At 41.6% G+C, this 26735-nt stretch overlaps 1 protein-coding gene across 2 annotated transcripts; it reads left to right on the top strand.

Moving 5' to 3' along the window:
- Window positions 1-255: 255 nt before the first annotated feature.
- LOC113513464 (major facilitator superfamily domain-containing protein 8) lies at window positions 256-26288 on the top strand. 2 transcript variants are annotated; one of them, XM_052894026.1, is made up of 7 exons: window positions 256-1011; window positions 8496-8739; window positions 9521-9847; window positions 13013-13259; window positions 15118-15292; window positions 21290-21560; window positions 23588-26288. In XM_052894026.1, the coding sequence occupies exons 1-7, from the start codon at window positions 778-780 to the stop codon at window positions 23830-23832; spliced, it is 1743 nt and encodes a 580-aa protein (XP_052749986.1). In that variant the 5' UTR covers window positions 256-777; the 3' UTR covers window positions 23833-26288. The 2 variants fall into 2 exon arrangements, with proteins under 2 accessions (XP_052749986.1, XP_026753259.2); XM_026897458.3 differs by lacking the exon at window positions 15118-15292 and having other exon boundaries at window positions 264-1011.
- The last annotated feature ends 447 nt before the right edge of the window (window positions 26289-26735 follow it).

Raw genomic sequence — 26735 nt, 5'->3', positions numbered from 1 at the left:
TTATAAAAATATTTTTACGAATTAGGTAAGTTTGATAATTTTAACTGCTACTAATTTTTACTGCTGCTGCTTACTTCGGCGAAGTCGCGGGCAGAGTTAATATAAAATAAGAGCATAATATAGCGTAGTAAATGCATTATAAAATGCATTGTAAATGTGTTACATCTATTATCAGTAGTTATTTATCAATCAGATAAAGATGACTGTCTAACTGATAAGTATTAAGGCGAATAAACCCTTAATAAAACTAGAACTCAATACGGATATTTTAAGTTTTTTAAACGTATTGCTAGAAGTGATATGGCGTTGACTTTCATACAAACTCATGTACAATGCTAAGGAAGGAGTCATCACAACACAAAGCACAATCTTAGAAGGTATTTCTAAAGATTTGTACGGAGAGCGCGGTGCGAGGTGCGAGTTGCGAGGTGCGCCCGCGCGCCGCTCTCTGTTCACTCACGGCGTGAATGTTTTAAGAGGAGGGACATAATCACAATGCCAACAAAAATACAGCAGTACAGGGCCAGTCGCGGAGGGAGAGCGGAGCGCGCGTCCGGCCGCCGCAAGCGCTTACGCAATGCACGCTCGCTTGCAGTCGGTATAAGTGATCTGGCTCACTTCTTTGTTTACTACCAACGTGTATAACGAATATTGTGTCACATTAGAATACTATGTAGGAGCGATGCGATAGTTAATTATATGTCACATTTCACAGTCTAGTCATCGCGTGGAGTTGTGTGTTTCGTTGGAATTTGTTTTTTTATTAATACATAAGCAATGGAGAAAGAAGCTGTTAAAATGCTACAGTGTGAGGCATCGGAGGGCAATGGGAGTGTAGGGAAGAACGGGTTGAACGGCGAAGCGGGCGCCGAGAGGGCGGCGGAGCTCCTGGAGACGGAGGAGCAGCGGCGGGAGCGCTGGCGCAGCGTGTACGTGATCTACTTCACCATGTTCCAGATGTCCCTCGGCTTTAGCATTGCGCTCACCGGTGTGTGGCCCTACCTCGACAAGGTGATTACATTACACTCACACTACTGCAGGTATTCCAAACAAAGATTATTCAGTTGGCAATCAACTTTGTTGCGTGACTATAATTCAATACTGTATACGGAGGTATACGGGTACTAAAGAAGGAGGAATGATAATGAACGGGTCGTCCGGCGTCACAGTGTACTCTGTGATGTTCTTGGTGTTATTGGTTTGTAGGCGACGGTTACCACATATAATTAGATTGTCAACCACCGGATTGTTTGCTTGTCAAAGTTTTCTATGAAAGACAGAATACTATATACAGAATAATTACAACAAATACTTACTACACTTATATAAAATGTAATTTTCTTTACATAAAATTACGTTTAGATACGGGCGATGATAGTTATTAACTTGTAGTTCAGTACTTGGTTCAGAAGAATTATCGTTTACAAAAATTAGTACGTATTCGAAACGACTTTTTATTTGTAAATAAATAAAATAAGACGCCGAAGGATTATGCTTACCTAAATAGTCTTAGATGTATATTTTTCAATGCAATAAAGTTTAACGTTGAGTAAAACTCAATGCAAGATCTGTGCCACTTTGCCACGTTTCACGTGTAACAGGACACTAGGGGAACAAAGTAACGATATAGTGTATTACAAGAAAAGGAGAACTCGAAATAGAACCCTATAATCCTATATAACACTCTAGTTTTATGGGAAAAAACTTGTCCCATATGAAAGGCTGATTATAATAGTTTAGCAGGCACGTACTTGAAGAACAATTGGGCTGCGCGTTAGTTGAACACCCAAATAAACTAAACTAATAGGTCAATAGATAGCAAATAGATAATGGTAAATGTATATTACGCTGATAGATAAATATAACACTGAATAACCTTTGGAAATAACAATAGAAATGCGACGAAATAAATGAATAAATAATCGACAATTCCTATTTCACTATTTAGGTAACATTTCCTTATAGTCAATGACTCGTTGTAAAATGTCACATTGTCCGCAAATACTGATCACCAACAGCGTACAGCGTCAGCGTACAGTGCATCCCTCCCTCGATAATGGTATTGCAATTATCCTTTTTAGGGTTCCAAACTAAAAAGGTACAAAGGAACCCTTATGGGGCGACTTTGTCCGTCCGTCCTGTCCGTCTGTCACAGTGCTATACGAGTATCTCAGTAATTACTAACGCTATCGATTTGAAATTTGGAGTAGTTTTACATATTATTGGTTCACATATATTGAAATAGAAATAATTGAAAAATAGTTTTATTTTCTTCGTTAAGGGTTTCTTTCAAAACGGGTCCTCAACAGGTAAAAATTGACCTACTAGTCCAAGTGAGATGTCACATGAGAAAGGGCTTCATTTGTACATTTTAAAACTGATTTTAATTTTTTTAATAATGTGTAGTTTTTGACTTATGTTTGAAAATGTGAAATATATCCATTTCTCTCCATCACCGAAGTTTGTAAAATGGAATATTAGTTTATAAAGGTATACACTATATAAATATCACTGAAAAAAGAAAACAATGTTTCTAACTAGCACCGTTTTTGAAAAATTATCAAAAATCTCCGAAAGCATAGTTATGCGTTATATATATATAGCGTTATATGTATAGTTTTAAATCGAAATTATGACCTTAAATAAGAAATTATGAATTGCAATATAATATACATAGTAGTAATATAACCTATGTATGTACGGGACACCTGGCTTGAGCTCAACTCTCACCTGACCGGTTTTTTTTTTGTAAAGGAAAGTCGTTATCGTTACTTTTGATAATTTATTTATATTAACACTACGCCAATGAATCGCCACTATCTTTCTATCTTTCAGGCGTCAGGAGGGACTGCTAGGGTGGTGCTAGGGGGCGCCGAAGTGTATAGGTGGCGCCAAAGTCCAAAAGGGATTGGAATTGAGGAGACGCGACATAGTATTAATAAAGAATCTCAAAAAAATCAATTTAGCAGTGAACAGCGCGGATTTCTCAGTAAAAGTAAAAAAGGTTGACCTCGTTTTTTTCGTCAAAAGTGGGGATGGGGATAGAGGGGGACCGAGGACGTCAAAGTCTTTCCCAGGGCCGCCAGGTAGGCTAAGGCCAGCTCTGTCGTTATATAAAGGCATGTTTATAACGAATAAAAAAGCCTCGCAAGTTATAAAGCGAATTAGCGAGATCACTTGAAGGGTAAAAAAGTGACGGCCTAAGAATAAACCTTTTTGGGATTCAAAATGTACTGTTAGTGTTTTCCCGTAAGATTATATATGGGCTTTATTGAGACAAGTTAATGTATTGAGCAAAGTTCGCTTTAATTCAGGGAGTACTGATACCAACAATCATTTATGGAAGCGAATCGTGAATATGACAGAAGAAGCATGTAAGCAGGATAGAGATAAAAGCTTTGAAAGAATATGTGGTATTACATTTAAATATAGAGTGAGAAATAGTAGGATTAGAGAGAAGTGTGGATCGAAAGACGCTGAAATGAGAAAGATCGAAAAGGTTTTAATTGGTTTGGCCATTTGGAGAGGATGGATGAAAGATTAACTACGAAAGGAATTTATCGACCACGAATGAATGGAGATATCTGTAGGTGCCGCCTGACGTATGTTGACCAACTAGGCGACGTGCTGAAGAAGGGCCAAATTAAAAGTACCCGTAATCGGCGAGTGTGTATTTATTCATTTATAAAAGATACACCAACAATATGTTCACAATAATTAAACAGACTATGTACAATGTTATAAGTATGTAAGTAATGAAAAATTACAATTTAAAAATGTTTAAATCTAAGTTTACTTGAACAAAAACATTTCTTTCTTTCTTAGCTTAAGGCTAGATCAACATATCAATTGGAGGCGTATACAGCTCTTACAGATAACTGTTAATGTATACTAAAATAGCAATCATACAATTAGTGAAGGCTTAATTAGTGTATGAAAAGTTTGATGAATGTGTAGGAAGCGAAAGAGATCTGTTTGAATCGAAGCATTTGGCGTTCCATTGTTTCTGTCTAACCTAATAGGAGAGGGGGGAAAGGGATTGTTAGCAATGGAAATTGACAGCCCTATTGTTAGCAATATATTAGGCCTATTAGGTAATATTAGGCCGATCTCCACGTGGTTCCCCCTGGAAACCATCGTGAACAATTCTTATTGAATTCGTCACGATGGGCTAACTGACTTGCTTCATCCTCACCTATCATCCTTCACTGGTGTCCCCCCGGTGTATACCGATAGCGCGGGTGGGGTTACCATTCCATTATCACCCATTAAAAAAAAACCTAATAGGAGACAAGCGTGTATGTATGTAAACTCATAGTTTACGTGTGATCAGATGAGATATTGTAAGTTTCTGACACAGTAAGTATTCACCTCATCAAATACTTTCATGAAGTCTGTACATTAGATACCTATTATCCACTTGGACAAGTGGCGGACGACATAATAGCTACTCGTATGTCAAACGTTCATATATTGTCCTTGTACCATAGCAGTTTTTGCTGCATCATGAATTTTTTTTACATACAACTTAGAATGGCAAACAAGCGGACGGCCCACCTGATGGAAAGCGATAACCGTCGCCTATAGACATGAGCAGTACTATAGACATAACAGAGTATACTGTTTCGCCCATGATAATCCCCATGCGTTGCCATTCCTGAGGACTCAGGTGTTATTCCTCCGTACCTAGTAAATTCACGCCATATCCTACCCTTCAAACCGAAACACAGCCATGCAAATACAACTGCTTCACGGTTGAAACACGAATGGGACAGAGGTACCCAAGCAATCGACTTTTGTACAAAGTCTCATATTATTATAATATGAAAATCATAGTTCAATAATATTATTATTACCCAAATAGGTATCCAATCGTTCTAAAACAGCTGACAGAGGTAGAGTTGTAGCGCAGGTATTCAGAAGTTAGAAATCTAGATGGAATGCTACCTTTGAACTTTAGTACTAGCTTACTTTGTACATGTACGTGCAGTTTGAAAGTAGGTAAACCAATTAAATGGACCACTTCTAGATGGCGTGTCAAGATTAAACATACACTAGATTTTAAGTTAGACCTTCAGGAATACAGCTGTGAAAACCGCATCCAATTTGGTGCAGTAGTTTTTACGTGATGCCGGAACAAACGAAATATAAATAGATAGTCAGACAATCAAAATTACTAACGATTATTGTTTCGACACCATTGGTCTTATTGAGACCCCTCATATTTATTGTTCTCAAATATCTCCCATGTATAGACATCGTCTAGTTAAAATTTTATTACTATTATTATTAGTAAGATTTATTTATTTAAGGCAAACAAACAGCTAAAACAATACATAATTATATACTTAAATAGTAATTTGGTAGCCATTAGAATTTGCACAAAACAAAATACAAGTAAACGAAACACAAAATTAGACAATACTAAAATTAAACAAATATAAACAAAATTAAACAAACAAATACTATTGAAAACTACGGCAACATTGTCAATAATAATGCTCAGAAGTTAATAAAACATTTTTTCAAAAAAACACAATATTTGAGAATAATACCTGTATAAGCATAGATAATATAAAGATATAATGACTGTACGGTGACGGAGACGAGAGAGACAGGTTAAGATACATTCACGTTGAATATATTAAGAGGCGGCCGAGGGCACGAGCACGTCTCCTACCCCGGTGGAAGAGATGAGAAGCTAGATACTAACGTTGTATTTCAGTATATTATCGTTGGTACACAACATATTTATCTTGTAAATCAAATATTACACGATAATGATATTACAAAAGTGTTTGTTAAGAAGAAAGGTTGCACAGTAACCACTTATAGTACTTGCACATAGATTGGTATTGTACAACAAGAATTGTTACTGCATAGAAGTAAAAATATATAATACATTACCGACAGAATACAGAGATCTGACGGACAAAAATTCAATGAAAAACATTACAATTGGCTTATTGAGAAATGTTTTTATTCACTTGAAGATTATTTTAATGTAAAATTTTAATAACAAGTTCCACATGAAATATTTGCACGCCGCACGGTTGAATGCAGAGAGTGTTTTCTTTAACATTAAATACTTTTAATGTAATAATAACTTGTATTCGAGTAAATAAAATTATTAAAGTTAAGTAAATATGTAATTGTTTATAATATAAAATGGCAATAATGAAGACGAGCAACACATTAATTCAACTTGATGCCTACTTGTAATCATTCTCACCTTGGAATGCTCAGAATATTGACTAAGTAATTAGGTAATTATTATTGGCAATTTGTCCCATTTTCATACACGTCGCTGCCAATTTGCTTACCGAAATTCAGTTTATTTTGGTTTGCGGCCTACAAGGGTGACTCGTTTATTCAATTTATTCTATTCACTATATTGTACTGTATTGATATCTAAGATTGGTAGGTACTCGTATATTGTATGTATTTTTCTATTATACAAATCACATCTGTTCATTTTATCTCATCATGTAGGTAAACTTAGATATGTAGTAGGTTTCTTATCTACTAGATACGTACTCGATAGTTGTATAATTATGTATTTATTCTATTACATAATAAACTTGGAGCAGTCTCAAAAATCATTAAAAAGAAGTAAATATTTTTCCATCAAGTAGAAAGGTTCCCAATTAGCTTGAATGTGTATGTATTGTATCGATATTGTGATAATTCCGAACTGATTGCGATTCTTTTAGTAATTGGTATTTTACTGCCGTGTTGGTCCCGTATTGCAGCTTGTTAGAATTGAAGCCACTGTTTTTATTATCGAGTAAAATTCTTGCAAAATTCTTCTTGCTGTATCTATTTTTCTTTATACTTGCTCTGGCAAATGATTTACCTGACCTAACGGAATAAAAGTAATATTATATTATCTATTACATCGTTATCAGCGGCACGAACGTCACCGTACATATACAGTTGTAATGCCTATGGCGGCTCTCATAAAGAAAATAGAGAAGAGATATTTGAACTGTGCCAGTGCGATGGTATGACTCACATATTTTATCGGTGTTCTCGTTTATTCTTTGTCTATAAAGGGCAGAGGTCAGTGCCAACTGAGGCTTGCGGTGTGGTTAGGGTGCGACGTTAGGGCTCTCTTACACGTCGTGTGTCTGCAGACACTAATAGATACACATTTATTCTTATATCCATTTATTACGGTATAGTTTACTCATGGCCGCGACCGCTGTAACCTCGTCGAAACGTCGAGATAATTCAGGTAAATTATCATAGTTTACCTAATTGAGTGCGTCGTTAATTCCCGTCTCTTATAAATAATTAAACATATAATGGAAAGTATATAATGATCATAAGAACATACCATAATGTGCCCGACGTTTAGGTCGCACCGGCAACGGACGTCAAATGCGGAGTAGTTGAATGATAACAATTAAGTGTAATGTACAATTAGGTATGTGTACAAATAATATCTCCTTCATGTTTTATAATAGTGAAAATAGTAAACAGTCAGTGTTCTATGTTGTTGTCATTATTGTTATTCTTTATATGCAGATCGAACGCCTCTCACTGACGACGTCATAATTTATTATTTAATATATACTTATCACTAGTAGAAAGAAAAATAGAGAGCAAAAGAGGAAGAGGAAAATCGAGGAATAACTACATGGGACAGATAAAGGAAACACTAGGTGTTATGTCGTATAGGGAGGTCGAGGATATGGCCTGGGATAGAGCTGGCTGGAGGAAGATGCATGAATTAGTTGCACCGACAAGAGAAAACTCTTAAATGAAAAGAAGAAATTACCTATCACTAATTTATTATATTTATGTATTTTATTTTGGTACAGTTTATACACTTTAAGCGCAACACTGTATTAGTCAAAGTTACCTTTCTAAATGTATTCTTACTCGTATTATTAAGACCCCGCGGGTTGCCGAGGCTCATGCTAAAAACCGGGCTGTGGCGTACCTGACACTACAGCAACATGCTGAGCACGAACCTCGTTTTGACAAATATTGTGACTCACGCGCACACACAAACACACACACACGCACACGCACACACACACACACACACACACACACACACACACACACACACACACACACACACACACACGCACACGCACACGCACGCGCACACGCACTCGCACACACACATTCTTGCTGAGACTGTTGTAATATACATTTGTGTTGTTGCATATTTTTTTTTGTTGGATGAAAATGGATTGGTAACCCCGCCTGCGCTAACGGGATACGCTGGCGGAGCACCAGTGAAGGGTGATAGATGAGAATGAAAACAGGCCAGTTAGCCTATCATGATGAATTCATCATGAAGAATTAATCATGACAGTTTCCAGGGGGAACCGCGTGGAGGTCGACCTGGTTAGGTATATTGCTAGCAATGGGATTTTTAGTCTCCATTACTAACAACCCCTTTCCCCCCTGTTGTTGCATATTTGTTCAGAATAAAGTTTCTTTCTTTCTTTCTAATTGTCATTTTGTCTGAATTTCAGCTGGAGCCAGGATCGAAGAAGGAAGTGCTAGGCTTGGCAGTAGGCGCGAACCCGCTAGGGCAATTGTTATTTTCCCCACTGTTGGGACTGTGGGCGAACCGCGCGAAGACCGCGCGCGCCCCCTTGCTCGCCACACTTGCGCTCTTCGTCGTCGCCTCCATGCTGTACTCGCAGCTCCACCTCACCAGACCCTATGCCAAGTATTGGATGGTGTTCGCGCGGTTCCTCATCGGCGTTAGTTCAGGTTCGTTTACGATTTACCCTGTCCATAGTATATAGTGTGATATACATAGAACCGTATCTACCACAGGCATTATGCGGTCTCGACAATGGACGTTTTTCTTTCATTTCGATGTTTAGACATTTTTAATAATTAGCAATAATATATTTAAAAATAATAATTAAAAAAATAATTTTCTAAATCATCCTGGATCCTTCAACCATTTTGTTAAACGCTTTAATGCCTCCAGCTCGACATACCAATAACTTAGGTCACCAGTGACATTCTTAATATTTGTGGTGATCTTGATCGTATGCGACTTGTTGGTGACTTCAAATTGGGCGGGAACAATAGAAGCGGTCAGGGGGCAAGGGATTATTAGTAATGGGGTGGTTAGTTCCCATTGCTATCAATATACCCTATTTGGTCGACCTTCACGCGGTTCCCGCTGGAAACTATCGTGACTAATTTATCGTTGAATTCGTAACGGTGGGCTAACTGACTTGTCTTTTCATCCTCCTCATATATACCAGCGTATACCGATAGCGCAGGCAGGGATATCATTACATTATCAATCCTTACAAAAAAAAAAGTCTTGACGTCAATATTTGTAGTGATCTTGGTCGTTAGCGACTCGCTGGCGACTTTAAATTGGACGAGAACAATAGAACCGGCCAAAGTCGCTATCGTTACCGTGTTTATCGTGTGGCATTATGAATTTTATCGTAGTTCGTTTAGTCTAACCTACTTGGTGATATGTTTCTCCTGTGTCGTTTGTTCTTTAATCGAGGCCCACCGTCCGCAGCGAACATCGCGGTGGCCCGGTCGTACCTGTCGGCGGCGACGCTGGTGAGCGAGCGGACGCGCGCGGTGGCGTGGGTGTCGCTGGCGCAGGTGCTGGGCTTCGTGGTGGGGCCCGCGCTGCAGGCGGCCGCCGCGCCGCTCGGGCCCGGCGCGCCCTACCCTCCGCCCGGCGACTACTCCGCGCCCTTCCGCCTCGATATGTACACCGCCGCCGGCTGGATCAACGCGCTCCTCGGACTAGTTAATTTCGTGCTATTCCTGCCGTGGTGCTTCAAGGAGAGGACCATAGCTGCGAGAGAAGCTATGATCGTGCACGGGAAGAATTCAGGTAGGCAATCATTTAAAACTTACCACTTGAGATTTTGAAGTAAAGTCATTTTGATTGTGTGTCCCTGGTGTCAAGCGGCTGTGCTTTACATGACTTTATTTTAGATTGAAGGGTATGGTAACGGCACTTGTTTGCAGAGTTGGCCAAGCAAGCTTACCTCTCTTTTGCATTGAGATAAGTTACTAGATTATGTTATTTAATTAATTTATTTTAGATAACTTGGATCCATTTTTGTTAGTCACTAATAATGATCTAGTCCTTTCGGCAAGCATTCTTACAAGAGGATTATCTAATTTATTTATAAACATGTTTAGATTATTGTTGCCACTTTCGCGTATTCTATGTATAACGAAGCTGTCTTCTTATTAATGAAGCTGTTAAGAGTCAGTGTCCAGAACTAGACGCATTTGCTTCTAACTTGCTGAAATTTCGTCGAGTGACCGTGGAATGTTTATGTTAAACTAGTTAAAATATAAAGTTTTATTACTATTATTATGATATATTACTAGCTTTTATCCGCGACTTCGTCCGAGTGGCCCGTATATGTTTACTGAGCGAGATAAAAAGTAGCTCATATTCTACTCTATCTCATATAATATCATATAATGTATAAGCCTATACCAAATTTCATAGTGATTGGTATTAAGGCGCTTTAAACAAACAAACAATGTCACTTTCAGATTTATAATATTGTTACGGATTATCTGTACCACGTTGCTACGTCAATACATTTCATGTACATTTATTATTGACTGTTTGCATTTCATTAATATTTATTACAGTATTTATTCTATTTCGGATACTTTTCTTGACAAACAGTGGACAACTGTAAAGATCATCTAGTCGATTAAATAAATAAATAAACACTCGTTATCGGGGATGGTATTGGCAATACAAAAGGGATACTTTTTATGAGATGTTCTTTTACTTTTTAGGAAGCTTTTTGTCGTTCCAAGGTTTATAAAAAAATATACAGGGACTCATTTCATTGAAATGAAATGAAATTTATTTGCCAGAAACATTGTAGGTGAGATTTTGCATTTGTCAAGTTTACAAGATGCCCATTTAATAGGAACAATGAACATATTTACGGTAAAAGGCATATTTTAATGACGTGTTTAAATAAACACCTTTTACCCAATTGAAATAAATTATCATAAACTTCGATTGTAAATTATGTATAGACGTTTCAAGGTTGACAGTAAAATTTTCATGTAATTTGTCAATTGTAGGCAGGTATGTAGCTTGTTAGAATTCATGCCGTGTAGCGGGACCCGCTATGGAATGTGCGACCTCTTCTTATCCCGTGGGTGACGTAAGAGACCACTAAGGGGTCTTATAAATTGAGGGGTGGGCAGCAGCGTCTCTCTTAAAACATCTCTTATGTCTTACTGCGATTGCCAATCTGCTTGCCAAGCGTGGCAACTACTTGCAAAACCCTGCAAGGGGGAGGCTTATGTTTAGCAGTAAATGGTTAAGGTCTGATAATGATGGGTAGATATGTATCTAAGCACATTAATTTTATGTGAAACTTATCCATTTTATAGAATATATATTACTACATAGTATAAAACGAAGTAGCTTCCCGCTGTCTGTATGCTTCGATCTTTTAAACGACGCAACCGATTTTAATGCGATTTCATCAATAGTTGGATGAATTCAAGAGGAAGAATTATATGTATAGTTTAATATTATTCTGTGTTAACTTGTTAAAATATAACGATAATTGTTCATATATCAGAAGAAATCAAATCGATTGAGAGCTTTCATTGAAAACGCTGCCTAATCCGTTTGAAATACAACAAAACATGCATTGTTTTGTAGTGTTGGTAGGATTGTTTAAAGGTCTACAAAAAAGTCCGCGATGAAATATGTCTATCTTTTAAGGATAGTTTACTATACCCATCTAATTCATGCTGGACGCAACAAGCTTTACTACCACTAATCTCATTAATATTGAATGTAGACTGGTTATTCTCGGTCTTTTATTTATAACGAACTAGTTTTCATATCTATATTGCAGGCTCGGTAGCAAACAAATATTGTTCTTTGACTTGTCCATCGTAAAATATTAAAAACTTACACAAAACATTTCAATAATCTCCGCGCAGGCCTACCTACCTACAACTTTACTTGAAGGGGATATTTTATCATCGCCTTTCAGTTACGCATTGAAAAACCTGTTTTTTATTTATAGGACGCTATTGAATATAAAGTAGCCAGGTACTTACACATCTATTGTTTAACGCGTGCAAAGTGCAAACGAAGCATAATTATTTATATTTATAAAGCATAATTAATTCCGTCATTAAATATCTGTTCCGTTTAACATCAAGTAGGCACGAGTAGGTACCTATTATCTTGTACATACGAGTGCAAGCAGGGTTACCATATCATTTTCATCGTGTGGTGGAATCGGTAGTATCTTTTAAGGTCGTATGTATTCTACCAATTAAAATGAACATTTTTGCAAAAAGGTCGTGGCTCGAAGAATGACATAATCATTTATTTATTTATTGTTACCTGCAGTTTACATATTATATGATTAAATTCCAATACATTACAGGTAATTATAATTTCTGTACATGTCAAATAAATAGATAAATATTTAGTATTAATAATTAATTATAAGAGATTATGTTTATATTTTAAATTTACATAATACAATGTCAATTCAATACTATATAATACAATGGAATACAATAATCATATACATATAATACAATGTCCAAATCAATGCCAAACTATACGTCAATATATACATACATTATAGATATGCCATAGCGAATTCAGGAATCTATAAGCTGCTACAACCAATTTTTTCAGTCTATCAGCGTAATGTCTATATTGTTGTACCGAGAAAGTATATCCCCAATCAAGTGCAATGCACGATTAGTGGGTGCGTGAGCAGCATGCCTAGTATGAGATAGTGGTTTGTGTATCAGTCTGGGTCAACGACGTAGGGCTCCCGTTCCAGAAATATTTTGTGGGATACGTGTGGGCACCGTTATACCTATATTTTCAAGTTATTGCTGTTTTTAAATTTTTAATTCACGAATTTTCTGTCCCAATATACGTATAACGTGCACGCGTACTATACGCGTACATATGTCTAACAACTTTGATACCACCCTATATATTCATTTCTATTCTTCTCAACAATAGAGAAGGAAGCCCTGAAGGAAATGAAGCCGGACCTGGTGAGCAGCTGGACGCTGGTGGGCGCGTTCTTCGTGCTGGTGTTCAATTTCGTGCTGCTGGAGACGCTCGCCACCAGCCTCACCATGGACCAGTTCGCGTGGAGCAAGAAGCAGGCCCTCGAGTACATGGGCGCGCTCATGAGTGCTGGAGCTCTCGTCGCCTGCGCCACCTTCGCGCTCATCGGCCCTCTTACTAAAGTCTTTGAAGAGAGGTAAATTTTTGTTAATATTCGTCTTTTTTGAGGGATAATTGGGTGCCAGTGAAGGATGGCAGGCGAGTTTGAAGTGAGTCCAATTCACAAAGAATTAATCAAGTCAGTTTTATGCAACTTAGAATGGCAAACAAGCTGACAGCCCACCTGACGGAAAGTGGTAATCGCCTCCTATAAACATGAGCTGTACCATGGACATAGAGTATACTATTTCGCCCATGATACCCCTCCTCTCCCAAGCGCTGCCATTCCTGAGGATTTAGGTGTTATGCCTCTGTACCCGGTAAATTCACTACCATTTCTCACCCTTCAAACCGAAACACAGCCATGCAAACACAACCGCTTCACGGTAGAAACACGAATGTTGAGTAGCGGGCAGTTAATGGTTAAAATAATAATAATTAGAATTCAACGTGGTTTGGTTAATTGATTAATTTGTTATGACGTCGGTATTTTCCATCTCCGGAGAATTAAGCGGAAGTTTATATTGCTACTAACGATGTTTGGTGTTGGCCAGAAACGGATTCCTGACTTAAACGACGTACTCCAAAATGATACCACTTCTATAGTTCCACTGGTGTTTTTATATTTATTTTATTTATTTATTTTTATTATATTTACTTTCATATAAATTTATAATTATTAAACATTATATTGAGAGATACAAGAATGGTATAACAAAATAAAAAAAAAAAACTTTTTCTTTTTTTAAATATATTGTAATGGCTTCTTTCCAGCCATTACAACAACCTATACCCAAAGATTAGCCTATACCTATTTTTTTTTTTAATGGGTGAAAATGATATGGTAACCCCGCCTGCGCTAACGGGATACGCTGGCGGGGCACCAGTGAAGGGTGATAGATGAGAATGAAAACAGGCCAGTTAGCACATCATGATGAATTCATCAGGAATTAACCATGATAGTTTCCAGGGGGAACCGCGTGGAGGTCGACCTGGTTGGGTATATTGCTAGCAATGGGATTCTCAGTCTCCATTACTAACAATACCTTCCCCCCAGCCTATACCTATTATGACGACTGCACCATGATTTTTTTTAATAAGATACAATAGCTACCAGCTATTGTAAGGAATTTTTATTCGTTTTTTTATTATCATGGGGTTAAAACCTTGTTATAAAAAAAATGGTCGTTACCTGCTTAGATTTTAATATTAGGGTAGGTGTACTTTATAAAAACACCTTTGGAATGCCAAGGGCAAAACTGGCGAGGTGTCAGTAATATCTGTAGATTGTTCTATAGAAGGGCCATTGTTCATTATATTATGGTTATTAAATCTAATGACTTTAATTATATGATGATGTAGGTACATGCAAACAATAATATCTTAATTAATAATATAATAAAACTACACCTAGTCGTCTTTTATGGGAGATATTAGAGAAGAATTATTTCTTCTCAAATATCACGTCATATTATTATGAGGTGACTTAATAAGAGCAAATTTCAAATTCAAATCATTTATTTAGCAATAGGAGCCAAAACAATATTTTTTATAAATTTTGTCTGTCTGTCTGTCTCTTTATATTCTTGTACCGGTATCATGCAAAAACTACTACTCTAAATTGCATGCGGTTTTTACACTTGTGGTCAATTCCTATTCCGACGGCCGACGGTGACGCACGCGGCATCATAGGCAATCGCAAATCCATTGTTATCCATTGTTATTCGAACATCCTCGTTATCATTATCATCATCGTTTAACCGCCATCGAAGTTAGGTTACTTCGCCGCGTTTTTTCGAGAAATTGCTCCCGCGATTCGCGTTAGCATAACGGCCGGCCGTTCCGCGAATCAGTGTTAGAAAGTGTTTGTGCTTTTGTGTTGTGGACTAGTGCAGTGAGTGGAGTAGTGCACCGGACTGCAGTGTGGTGGTGTGCTGTGCTGAAGGCACTGCTGTGCTGAAGGCGCTGCACGCCGGCTCCCAGCCGGTGCAGGCGACTAGCGCCGCTACACATAAGCGGGTTGCCATCGCAGGCAACAACACATTGACACCCGGTATCGAGACAATACAGGTATCGTGCTAGGATAATAAGTAATTACTATTGCATCATCGTCCGTTAAAACCGTTAGGCACACACCCCCCCTGCCCCTCGCGGCGGGGAGGAAAACAAACCGTCGAGCGGCGGCTTCGCCCGCCATCTTGACATACTCTCCAAAGGCCTATTAGTAGTAAAATTTTTATTTTAACTAATTTTAATTTTTAGCTTTTAATTAAAATTGATAACGATTAATTTTTTTTTTTTTTAATTCAGTGCTATTCTTATATAATTACACCCGACTCCAGTTGGGTGACAATCATATTAGAATAATTTTTCCTATTGGGGGTCGACTGTGCCAGCATGTCGCTGACGCAGGAAGACCTCCCGCGGTTCTTCGCCTTTATAGAGGCGAAGTTCGGTCCCGGCCTCATCAAGGCCTTCCTAGAAGATAAGTGCACCCCTCTGGTGCACAACGAGTCTCCCGCCTCGCCGGCGTCCGCCACTCAGGAGGACACCGGGGAGCTGTCAGCCCCTCCATCTCCTGGGGAAATTCCCCCAGATTCGCCTAGCGCCGGTGCAGAGCTAGGCGAGACCAGCCGTCCCTCTTCCCCGGCCGGTATGGAGCTCGACGCTCCGGCCGACCCCCCCAAGGACGATTTGCCTTCGGGCAACTCCTCGTCGTCGGAAGACGACTTTGTAGTAGTCGGTGCCAAGCGCACCAAACGCACGCGGCGGGCTCGCGATCTGCCCCCGCCCAAAACCCAGCGCGCCAACGACGGCGCATCCGTCCCTACCGCTGCTCCCGCGACCCGCGATCACGCGGGAGACAAAAAACCGCCCCCAATAATTATCCAGGACAAAGCAGCCTGGAATAAAGTGTCCGGCGCCCTCAAGGAGAGGCGCATCAATTTCACCCACGCGAGGGTCACCTCGGTGGGTATCAGGGTTGTGGTCCCCACTTCAGCGGACCACCGCCAGCTCACGTCCTTCCTAAGGGCTAATAGTGTGGGGTACCACACTTACGCCCTAGAGGAAGAAAAGCGCCTGCGGGTGGTAATCCGCGGAGTCCCCCGCGAATTGGACTGCCAGGATGTCCTGGCGGACCTTCGGGCCCAAAATTACCCGGTGCACGAAGTGCACAGGATGATTAGATCTAGGACCAAGGCTCCTCTCGACATGGTGCTGGTAGTCCTCGACCTCTCCCCAGAGGGGAAAACCATTTTCAATATTAAACAGGTCTGTCTAATATCAGGCCTTACAATCGAACCGCCAAACAAGCGGTCCTACCCTGGCCAGTGCCATCGTTGCCAATTATATGGCCACTCCGCTCGCAACTGCTTCGCGCGCGAGCGCTGCGTTAAGTGCCTGGGTGACCACGGCACCAAGCAGTGCCCCCGCGAGAGCGGCACCTCCACCCCGCCGAGCTGCGTGCTCTGCGGCAACCAAGGCCATACGGCCAATTATCGCGGATGTCCCCGCGCCCCTCGTCCAAGCCAGCACAAGGCCACCACTCAGGTCGCTAAGACCCCGTCATCCCGCGCCACGCGCCCTGCACCACCCGTAGCCCCGCAGCCGGCCGCTGCGCCGCCCCCACCGCCTAAAAACGCGTGGGTTCGACCTCCGGTCGTCAAAGCGACCCCCCCGACCCCCGCTCATCCTGCAGCGCCCACCCTGGCCAAGATAGTGGCCTCTCCGCCACCACCCCGCCCCGCCCCACAACCAAAAGCGAGCGGCGGCTCCGGCTTCGCAGCCGACTTCGCCCTCGTAGCGAAGCTCGCCAGCTCCATCGACGCTGGCGAAATTACCGCACTGGCCTCCAAACTGAGGACCATTACAGCCCCTCAAGACAGACTCGCGGCCGTCTGCGAGCATATCGGCGTCGTAGTCGCCATATTAAACTTCGAAGCCTAAATTATGGACTTAAGGGCCAAAAGGTGCAAACCTCGGTCAGTTAAGTTGGCGTTTTTCAACGCCAACGGACTGAAACATCAAAAAGACGAGGTACACAAATTTCTCACCGACCATCAGGTGGACGTTCTCCTCGTGCAGGAGACCTTCCTGAAACCCTCGATGCGCGATCCCAGGATCGCCAATTATCTCATCAAGCGAGACGACCGCGTCACCAAGGACGGCGGAACGCTTATTTATTACCGAAGGTCCCTGCAATGCATCCCGATCGACACGCCTCCGCTCGAAAACATCGAAGCCTCGGTATGCCTCCTAGCAATGACCGACCACCGGCCGATCTATCTCGTATCGGCCTACTTACCTCCCACCAAACGGATCCTCCGCGCCGACCTCCAGTCCCTTCTGGACCTGGGAGAATCGGTTATAATAGCCGGAGATCTCAACAGCAAGCACACACTTTGGAGCTGTGCTCGTCCCAACACGAATGGAAACACCCTGGAGAGGCTCTCGCACTCCATGGAATTCGACATTCTGCCACCGCTTCATCCGACCCACTATCCAGTAAACCCTCGGCACCAGCCCTGCATTCTCGACCTGGCCCTGCTAAAGAACATAGCTCTGAGGCTGAGTTCTTTGGAGGTCCATGCCGAATTGACCTCAGACCACCGCCCCGTCGTAGTCACTCTCGGCCCGCCACCTGACGGGGCGCCGAAACTCAAAACGGTCACAGACTGGAGCCGGCTCGAGAAAGTCCTCGAGTCGATCGACACTCCGGCACTGGACCGCATCCCCGACATCATCGAGACGGCAGACGACACTAACGCTGCCATAGGAGCGCTCACAGAGCACTTGCAGTCGGCAGTCAAGGACTGCTCCAGGGAGGTTCCGGACACGGGAGACCGCAGATGGAACCTACCTGATGACGCAAGGGCTCTGCTGCGCGCGAAGAACGCGGCCACGCGATATTACGATCGCTATCCATCAGAGCAAAACCGAATCCGCTTGCGAACTTTACAACGTGACGTAAAGGAACGCATGGCGGAACTTCGGCGAGACAGGTGGGACAGCTTCACTAGGGAGCTCACCCCCAGCAACACCGCGTACTGGCGAGCAGCCAAATCGCTCAAAACAGACCAAGACTACTCGGACCTACCGCCACTGGTCCGAGAGAACGATACCCCCGCCCTTTTCGACGAGGACAAGGCTGAATGCTTAGCCGACAGCCTCGAAGCCCAATGTTCACCGAGCACCCTTCCGGTGCCGGACGGTCACTTGCAGGAGGTAGAATCGGAGGTAGAGCGGATAATGTCGATCCCACCCACTACCACACTCCCCCCCGTTACTCTCGATGAGGTGCAAACGCTCATAAAGAAGTCCACGACCCGCAAGGCGCCCGGCGCCGACGGAATCACGAACAGACTCCTCAAGAGCCTGCCCGAACGCGTTCTGCTACTCCTAGTAGCCATCTTCAACGCGGCCCTTTCCAATGCCATCTTTCCGGAGGCTTGGAAAGAGGCCGACGTGATAGGTTTCCCCAAACCGGGGAAAAACAGGTCCCACCCCTCCAGCTTCCGCCCCATCAGCCTCCTCAGCTCGCTGGGGAAACTGTATGAGAGGCTCATACTCGCGCGCCTGAAAGACTGGCTACAGTCCGAGGGCATACTGATCGATGAACAGTTCGGCTTCAGAGCCAAGCACTCAGCTGTTCATCAGGTTCACCGCCTCGTGGAGCACATCCTAGAGGCCCGACACTATAAGCCCAAAGGGGCCACCGGTGTCCTGTTCTTCGACGTGGCGAAGGCCTTCGACAAAGTCTGGCACAGCGGCTTAGTCTATAAGCTGCACAAACTGGGAGTGCCGGACAGGCTCGTGCACATCATACGAGCCTTCCTGTCGAACAGGACCTATCGCTTCCGCGTCAACGGCGCGCGCTCCAGCGCACGACCGATCAGAGCCGGCGTCCCGCAGGGCGCCGTCCTCTCGCCCACCCTCTTCTCGTTGTACACCAACGATATCCCACGCCAGCCCCGAGTGCGACTCGCCCTCTTCGCTGACGACACAGCACTCTACGTGGACAGCCCGTCGGCCGCCCTGGTGGGCAACAGCCTTCAGGGGGCGGCCGACGAGCTGGGCCAATGGTTCAGAAAATGGCGCATAGAAGTCAATCCAGACAAAAGCGCCGCCGTGTTCTTCACGGTGAACCGCAATCTGTCCCCTCCCAATCAGATTAGGATGTTCGACACACCCATTCCCTGGGTCGCGAGGACTAAGTACCTCGGTGTCACTCTCGACGCAAAACTGACGTTTGCACCACACATCAAAAAAATCCGGGCGACAGCCAACTTTATACGGGGTCGCCTCCATCCCTTCTTAAATCAGTACAGCAAGCTCTCGCTCAACGCGAAGCTAACACTGTACAAAGCCTGTATAAGACCGGTGATGACGTACGCTAGCGTCGTCTTCACCCACATAGCTCCCTCCTACCTGCAGCGCCTCCAGGCGGTGCAGAGTAAATGTCTGCGACTAATCACGGGCGCTCCGTGGTTCGTACGCAACGCGGACCTTCACCGCGATCTCAAGATCCCCTCCATTAAGCAGTACATGAAGGAAGCGTCTCGACGCTACTTCGCTGCGACCGAATCCCACCCGAACCCGCTGATAGTCAAGGCGGGCTCGTACACCCCGAGAGTGAACGTCACATTTAGACGTCGTCGCCCGAGGCACGCACTCTTAGACCCCGACGATTCCATAACTAAGGCAAACGCGTCCTCCCCAACTACCGCGGAACTCTCGTCCCTTGGGCCCGCAACCATCACACCAACACACCGCACACACCGTCCCCGCCGGCGTGGGCGAAGACTCATAACACCCGGTTCGCGCTCGCGGAATATTCGATATACGCCCGAAAGTGCGCCGTCCGCGGCGTCTCCTCGTTCCCCCGATCGCTCCACCGACCCACCGTCCCTCGACGGGGGTCGAAGTGCGGCGGCCCGAGCCGAGGTTCGAGCCACTTAGGCGCCCTCGGGCGCACGCCGCAGTCCATTAGAAAGAGTCGACACCTCTGTCGCTCCCCTCTCGCGGGCTTGGAGTGCCATCCGCACTCGCCCCTGCACACACGCGTTCGGTGAAGTTGTAAAGGCCATCTGCGGCCAACAACACTTACAGTTAGAAAAAAAAAAACACTTGTGGTCCTGAAGGTCAAATTTAGAATGTGGTGTACGTTTTGTCTTGATACGCCGTCAGTTGTCCGCGTCAGTGGAATACTCATAGATATACTGAGCCGAATAAAAAGTAGACTATAATTATTTTTTTTTTATACCACTGAGGTGGCAAACAAGCATACGGCTCACCTGATGGTAAGCGGTTACCGTAGCTTATGAACGCCTGCAACACCAGGAGTATTACGCGCGCGTTGCCGACCCTGAAGAAACCTCTTTACCCCCTTTTTGAAGAACCCCATGCTGTAGTCTCTCGGGAAAACCTTGGCAGGGAGCTCATTCCATAACCTGAGTGTTCGTGGGAGAAAGCATCTCTGAAACCGCGTTGTACGCGACCATTTAGGCTGTAAGGTATGAGGGTGAACTCCCTGTGGATGGCGAGCCGTACGATGATAGAAAGTGGCCGTAGGCATCATATTGAATAATTCCTCTGAGCACAATCCGTTGTACAAGCGGTAGAACACGCAGAGTGAGGCAAGACTATAATATGCACATATTATTTTGTAAATGACTGTTTGTTGCCATAAATAAATAAATAAATAAATAAATAAATAAAAAATAAAAATATTTATCCCGTATTATCATCATCATATCAGCCTTTAACTGTCCTTTGCTGAACATAAGCCTCCTCCTTGGAGGGGTTTTGCCAGTAGATGCCACGCTTGGAAGGCGGCTTGGCAACCGCAGTTAGTCTTTGGAGTTGTTTTAAGAGGGACGCTGCTGCCCATCCGTTGCTCTCCCTTACACGACACTCACGAGAAAGGAAGGGATGGGCTATTCTATACCGGGACCTACACGGAACATCCATATAATAATAATATAAAATAATAAAACAAACTCACTGTTATATTTACAACAATCACAAACAAGGATGATTGAGCAGCGTGATGATGACGTTTGCCAGAGGGCTGCTGCTGTGGGGCGGGTTCCTGCTGACGGGGCTGGCGTCGGTGCTGTGCATCCCGTGGGGGCCGGGCCCGCCGCCGGCCGCGCCGCCCGCACAGCTGGAGGCGGGCGGGGGATGCCCTGCCACCACCCAGCCCTGGTGCCTCACCTCGCGGGCGCTCTCCGTCACGCAGTTCTTCCTCGGCTACGCATGCATCTCGGTCGGCTACTCGCTCGGCGTCACCTTGATACAGACTATCTTCTCGAAGGTGTTGGGTCCACGACCTCAGGTGAATAGCTTAAGCTCTTTCATTAAGATAATTGGATGATGATTTAAATGTTCTATAGGTATAACTTAGAAGGCAACAAGCTTCCTGTCCGCTGCTGCTACTCGTGTTGCCGTTTGGTGTTAAATTTTTTAACCCTACAATGCATGATTTTTTTAAATCGTGTCAAAAAAATATATGTGGTTCTATATAGTGTCTAGACATAATAAATGATAATAATAACAATTAAAATTCATTGATTTTGTGGATATTTATTTTTTCAATTCTGTTCCATATGTGGTACAGTATGCATTAACACTAATATTTGGCTTTTAATTAGGAACAATGAACATAATCATATATTTAGTTTTACATTAAGAATAGCTTTATTTATGAATGAAATTTATTAAAATAATTATTGTCTTTATTCAAACACAACTCAACACAACACTTTTCGCAAAATATATATGTATTTCCTTTACATTGTGGATACTTATAGCATTGTCTCTTCTCATTCCATATAGGAAGATGATCAAATTTATCAAATCTTACATCTCGAGGGGGAAGGATTACTCTTTTTTTCTTTTTCTCGATCTTGTCATCTGTGGTAGAAGGCGATCTTACTCTTTTTCTTTGTAATGATGGTCCACTCATACAAAGTCTTTTAGCGATTTCCAGTTTAAAATCTTTTAATTTAATCTGAGTTAGCTCACTCTTCTATTCTCCTACCCTTTTGTGCAGTAGCCAGCAATTTATGGTGACAATGTCTAGAAAATGTTAAAATAAACGCAGACACCATCTTTTAGTATGCATTTTTATTTTATACTTTCCAAGAAAGAACTCCAAAACTGGCATAGTGAAAAAACTTCTACTTTGGTGTCATGACGTACTTGTCCCTGAAGTGCTGGCTTGAGAATTTGTTGATTTTTTTATTCTCATTTTCAGCGAGGGTAGTACCACAATTAGTAGAAGAAAATGATGCATACCTGGTAGGGTCAATATAATTTTAAGAGTCACTATCTTTATTCATTTGGTGCAAGTTTTCTCAGATTCTCGCCATGTTATCATCATTTTCCGCATCCAAAAAGCCTTGACCGTCTTCATTCCCTGACGATATACCCAAATACTGCTCAATCAACTCGTTAGATAATACCTTCTTCACCATAATCTGTAATAAAATCCAATCGAAACAAAATGTTAGAAGTGAACTAATGCATGTTGTGCCATATCTGGTACTCTTAAATAAGTTGATATGTTAGAACATAAAACAGTAATATTTCAAAAAATAACTTACCTTCATTTAATATACACTATATCCAAGGTAAATATATTTTTTCCGCTTCCAAATATTCAAAAAGCTATTTTTTTAAGAATTTTCTATTTACGTAAACCACGAGTTCGCGTCGATCTTTGAAATTGTGTACGAAATACAATATCAATCGATAGCTAACACGTACTGGTGACAATTGCCATTACTAAACCGTTGCTAAATGTATAAAGATTATTCTGTCGGTCGACAAATGACGCTAGGTGTCTTTAAACGAACAGTAGACTTAATTATTTTATTTGACCAGATATGGTACAGAATGCACTGTAGGGTTAAGTTACTGTTCACCCGATAGAAAGTGAACTACACGTGTATCTATCAATCTTACAGGGAAGTGGGAGTATTCTTAATATTGTTCCAAGTCGTCATCATTTTAATATCAGCTGTCGACTGTCTACTGCTGAACACAGGCTTCACTGGCAAAACCTCCCTTATGGAAGGGAGGTTTTGCCAGTAGTTGCCACGCTTGGCAGGCAAGGGTTGGCAGGGTTGGCAACCACAGTTAGGCTTTTGGTTATGTTTAATCCCTCGATCATTAAGTTCCTATAGTCGTCTCTTACAATACTGACCGAACCACACGGCAAGGCACTTATAGCGCTATTCCCAAGTGTAGGTACTGTTGAAAATAATAGATGGATGATTTACTGGGCCCTGGGCAAGCAGACGTGCACTATGGGATATGACATTAGTTGAAGTAATAAGTTTGCCGGCGCTGTGGCTGCAGGGCGTGTGGATGGGCGTGCTGACGGGCGCGGGCTGCGTGTCGCGCGCGCTGGGCCCGGTGTTCGTGTCGGCGGTGTACGCGCGCCACGGGCCCGACGCCACCTTCGGCTCCACGGCCGCGCTCACCTTCGCCGCGCTGCTCGCGCTGCGGCTCGTCTACGGCCGCCTGCGCCCGCCGCCCGCGCCCGCCGCCACCACCGCCACCACCGCCGCCGCCCGCGAGCTGCGCGTGCTGCGGAGCGATGACGTCGAGGCGGACCCTGCGCGGTAGCCTACCACTCTTACTGTGATAACCGTATCCACACTTGACCACGTGACGGTTAACCGCTAATAGTTGCTAACATTTTATACGATTCCAAGAAATAAATAGCCTATTTCAGAATTTACATCAAGCATGACCGGTGTAACCAAAAAGTAAATTGGTTATTGGTAAAGATTATTTTACTCTGTGTTACATAGAGATGTTTATATGAATATTTTATAAATTAGGTTAGGTACATATTGGCTGTTAACCGTTGCATAGATTTGAGCTTAGTAATACGAGACGTGACATCATGGGCTGAGCGTCCCTTCTAAACAATGGTACATTACTATTGTCACTTGAAATAGAGTACGACCAAGTAATATTGTGACTTCAAGTGATTTTTCTGTTTAATTAAATAAGGCTTTTAATTATTATTTCGGCATTGACTTATAAAATAAAAATAAATAAGTTATTTCGTAAAAGATCGAAAAGAGCTAATGCAAACATGGTTGTTTGCCTTAGCTTTATGGCACCATTTCGAAAAGTAATACATATATTTATATTACTTTTCGTATAGACTTGTACTAAATGAATTGTAATAGGTAATTTTTTGGTTCGAATAGTTGAATTTAGCTTCGACTACTTATTACAAATGCGTATGGAATTTGAATAGTTCTACTAGCGGTATTGATAAGAAGCACACTTGCTCACTCGGCATGACAGGTCACTGCCTGCTTCGCATTTCTTTATTCTATTCTTCTCATTGGCTCACAGCGTCACAGTCGTGGCTAGGTTTAGATGAATTATGTGACTTTAAATGTGAACATTGTTACTATTACCTATCTATATATATTATATTAGATTTAGTACGTTTATTAAATTTATTTTCTGTATTTTCAAGTATTTTCTGCTCAAAACTATTTTTGTCCTACAACTACGTATTATCTTGCATAAAAACCTATTTGTAATACATTCCTATATATTAAAATGTTCTTGGTATTGTAACCAGTGCATTAGATTGTTGCAAGAACGTTTACGCTGTTCCTTTCATTGACTATGTCCTCTGCAGGTCATTGCCCGCTATTCTTTTCTTTATCTGTTCAATACATCTGTCTATTTGTCCAATACATTATTATGGATTAATACAGGATCAATTATAAAGTGTTCTGCTATTGTCATATACCACTTTATCTTTTAAGATACTTTCCTTCCTTCAGGAACGATACGTCGTGCATGTAGGTATATTGTATGTACGAAGATTTTACTGTGAAAGCTCAAGTTATTATATATCGTAACATTTTCCTATAATACTAAGGTTCATGTGGTATGTACATATGGAGTAATCGTTCCAATTATTGTTTTTATCAACTCATTTTATTAATACTTTCTAACATTCGAGTTTTATAGATCATTACGGTATACCTGTACAGGTCGAATTGTGATTTTATAAAATAGTAACGCATAGGGTTACACGCTACTATTTATCGTTGCAGTTCAAATTGTCGTGACGACTTGTTGAGTGACTAATGAATCCACTATTTATTTATCAAAAACAAGGAATATACAACACGAGTACATTGAACTCTGCACTGTTGGAAGATACGTTGATCGACAATGCATAGCAAACATAATATAAAAGTGCACACATTATATTGTTGGAACGAGACGACAACGTCAGACGTCTTGTTCTATTTTATAAATATACCATTATTCTTTTTATAATATCGAATGTTATGCAGAGCAGTTAGTGGAGTGCAAATTTGATGCTGTTTTATGTAATATTTATTTTACTAATGTATTAATATGTAATCTGTTGCCTTGCTAATAAATAAACTAAAACGTTTACTATTACATTAAATTAACTAAATATTTATAAGGCTGGACAGTTTGGATTGCAGCGTTAGATGGTAATATGCTTTGTGTAATCATGAGGCACGTTAGGGAAGCAGCAGGAGCGGGCGATAGGAATGTCTTCTCAATAGTACAGCAGTAGGTGTGCAGGTAATAGTGTAATATGCGAACATACAGTGGTGATAAGTACTGTAACCGTCTTATCGAATTAAAGTCGTAGCTATCTTATCTGGTTATAGTTGAGTAAGTTTTAATGCTATACGTAATAACCATACCGTATCGGTGTCTGGATTAATTTTAAGAGAGTTTAATTATGTACGTTTATATATTAGTAAGTATAAAGATATTGTGATAAGTCGTGATGCCACTAGTAACCATAAGACTGAATGTTTTATACTTAGGGATACAATACACACAGCAAATAGTTATTGTCATATTTGGATTAATTTAACTTTAGACATAATTTTTACTATTTGTATCGGATATGTTCATTTAAATATAATTAAAAATAAAACGATAAGCATAAAACAGCAGTGTATATTTAAAAACATTGTAATAAATTACGTCATTATTTTTATAAATTTACAATAATAAAAATGGAATTTAATTTAGAAGGTCGTTTTATTTATGGTACGTCTACAATAAATACAACAAAAAAAGTATAAAACTATATCAATAAAATGATGTAATCCATAGGTTTTTAAACGAAATATTAAGAACTCAGTTTAGGTATAAAGTGAAGTAAAAAATGCATCTTTTAAGTAATTGGCAGCTGCAGGTGGCTGCTTCTCTATCCGGACTGGGTAGCTATGTACGAGCGTACACAATAGAATCAAATTATTGTTATTATTCGCCATGTTGTTTATTGGTCGCCGTTCTAGGCAGTGATATTTTTTTACGGCGGAATGGTTTGTATTCTGACCATTTGTTTGTGAAAAAAAATGAAAACACTTAATTCTACAAACACATGGCAATATATATATATATATATATATATATATATATATATATATATATATATATATATATATATATATACATATATATATATATA

Source organism: Galleria mellonella, unplaced genomic scaffold (genome assembly GCF_026898425.1).
Source record: "Galleria mellonella isolate WM207_F2 unplaced genomic scaffold, CSIRO_AGI_GalMel_v1 utg1899, whole genome shotgun sequence".
Lineage (NCBI taxonomy): Eukaryota > Metazoa > Arthropoda > Insecta > Lepidoptera > Pyralidae > Galleria > Galleria mellonella.
The sequence above is the reverse complement of the archived record's forward strand: the minus strand, read 5'-3'. Positions and strand labels throughout refer to the sequence as shown.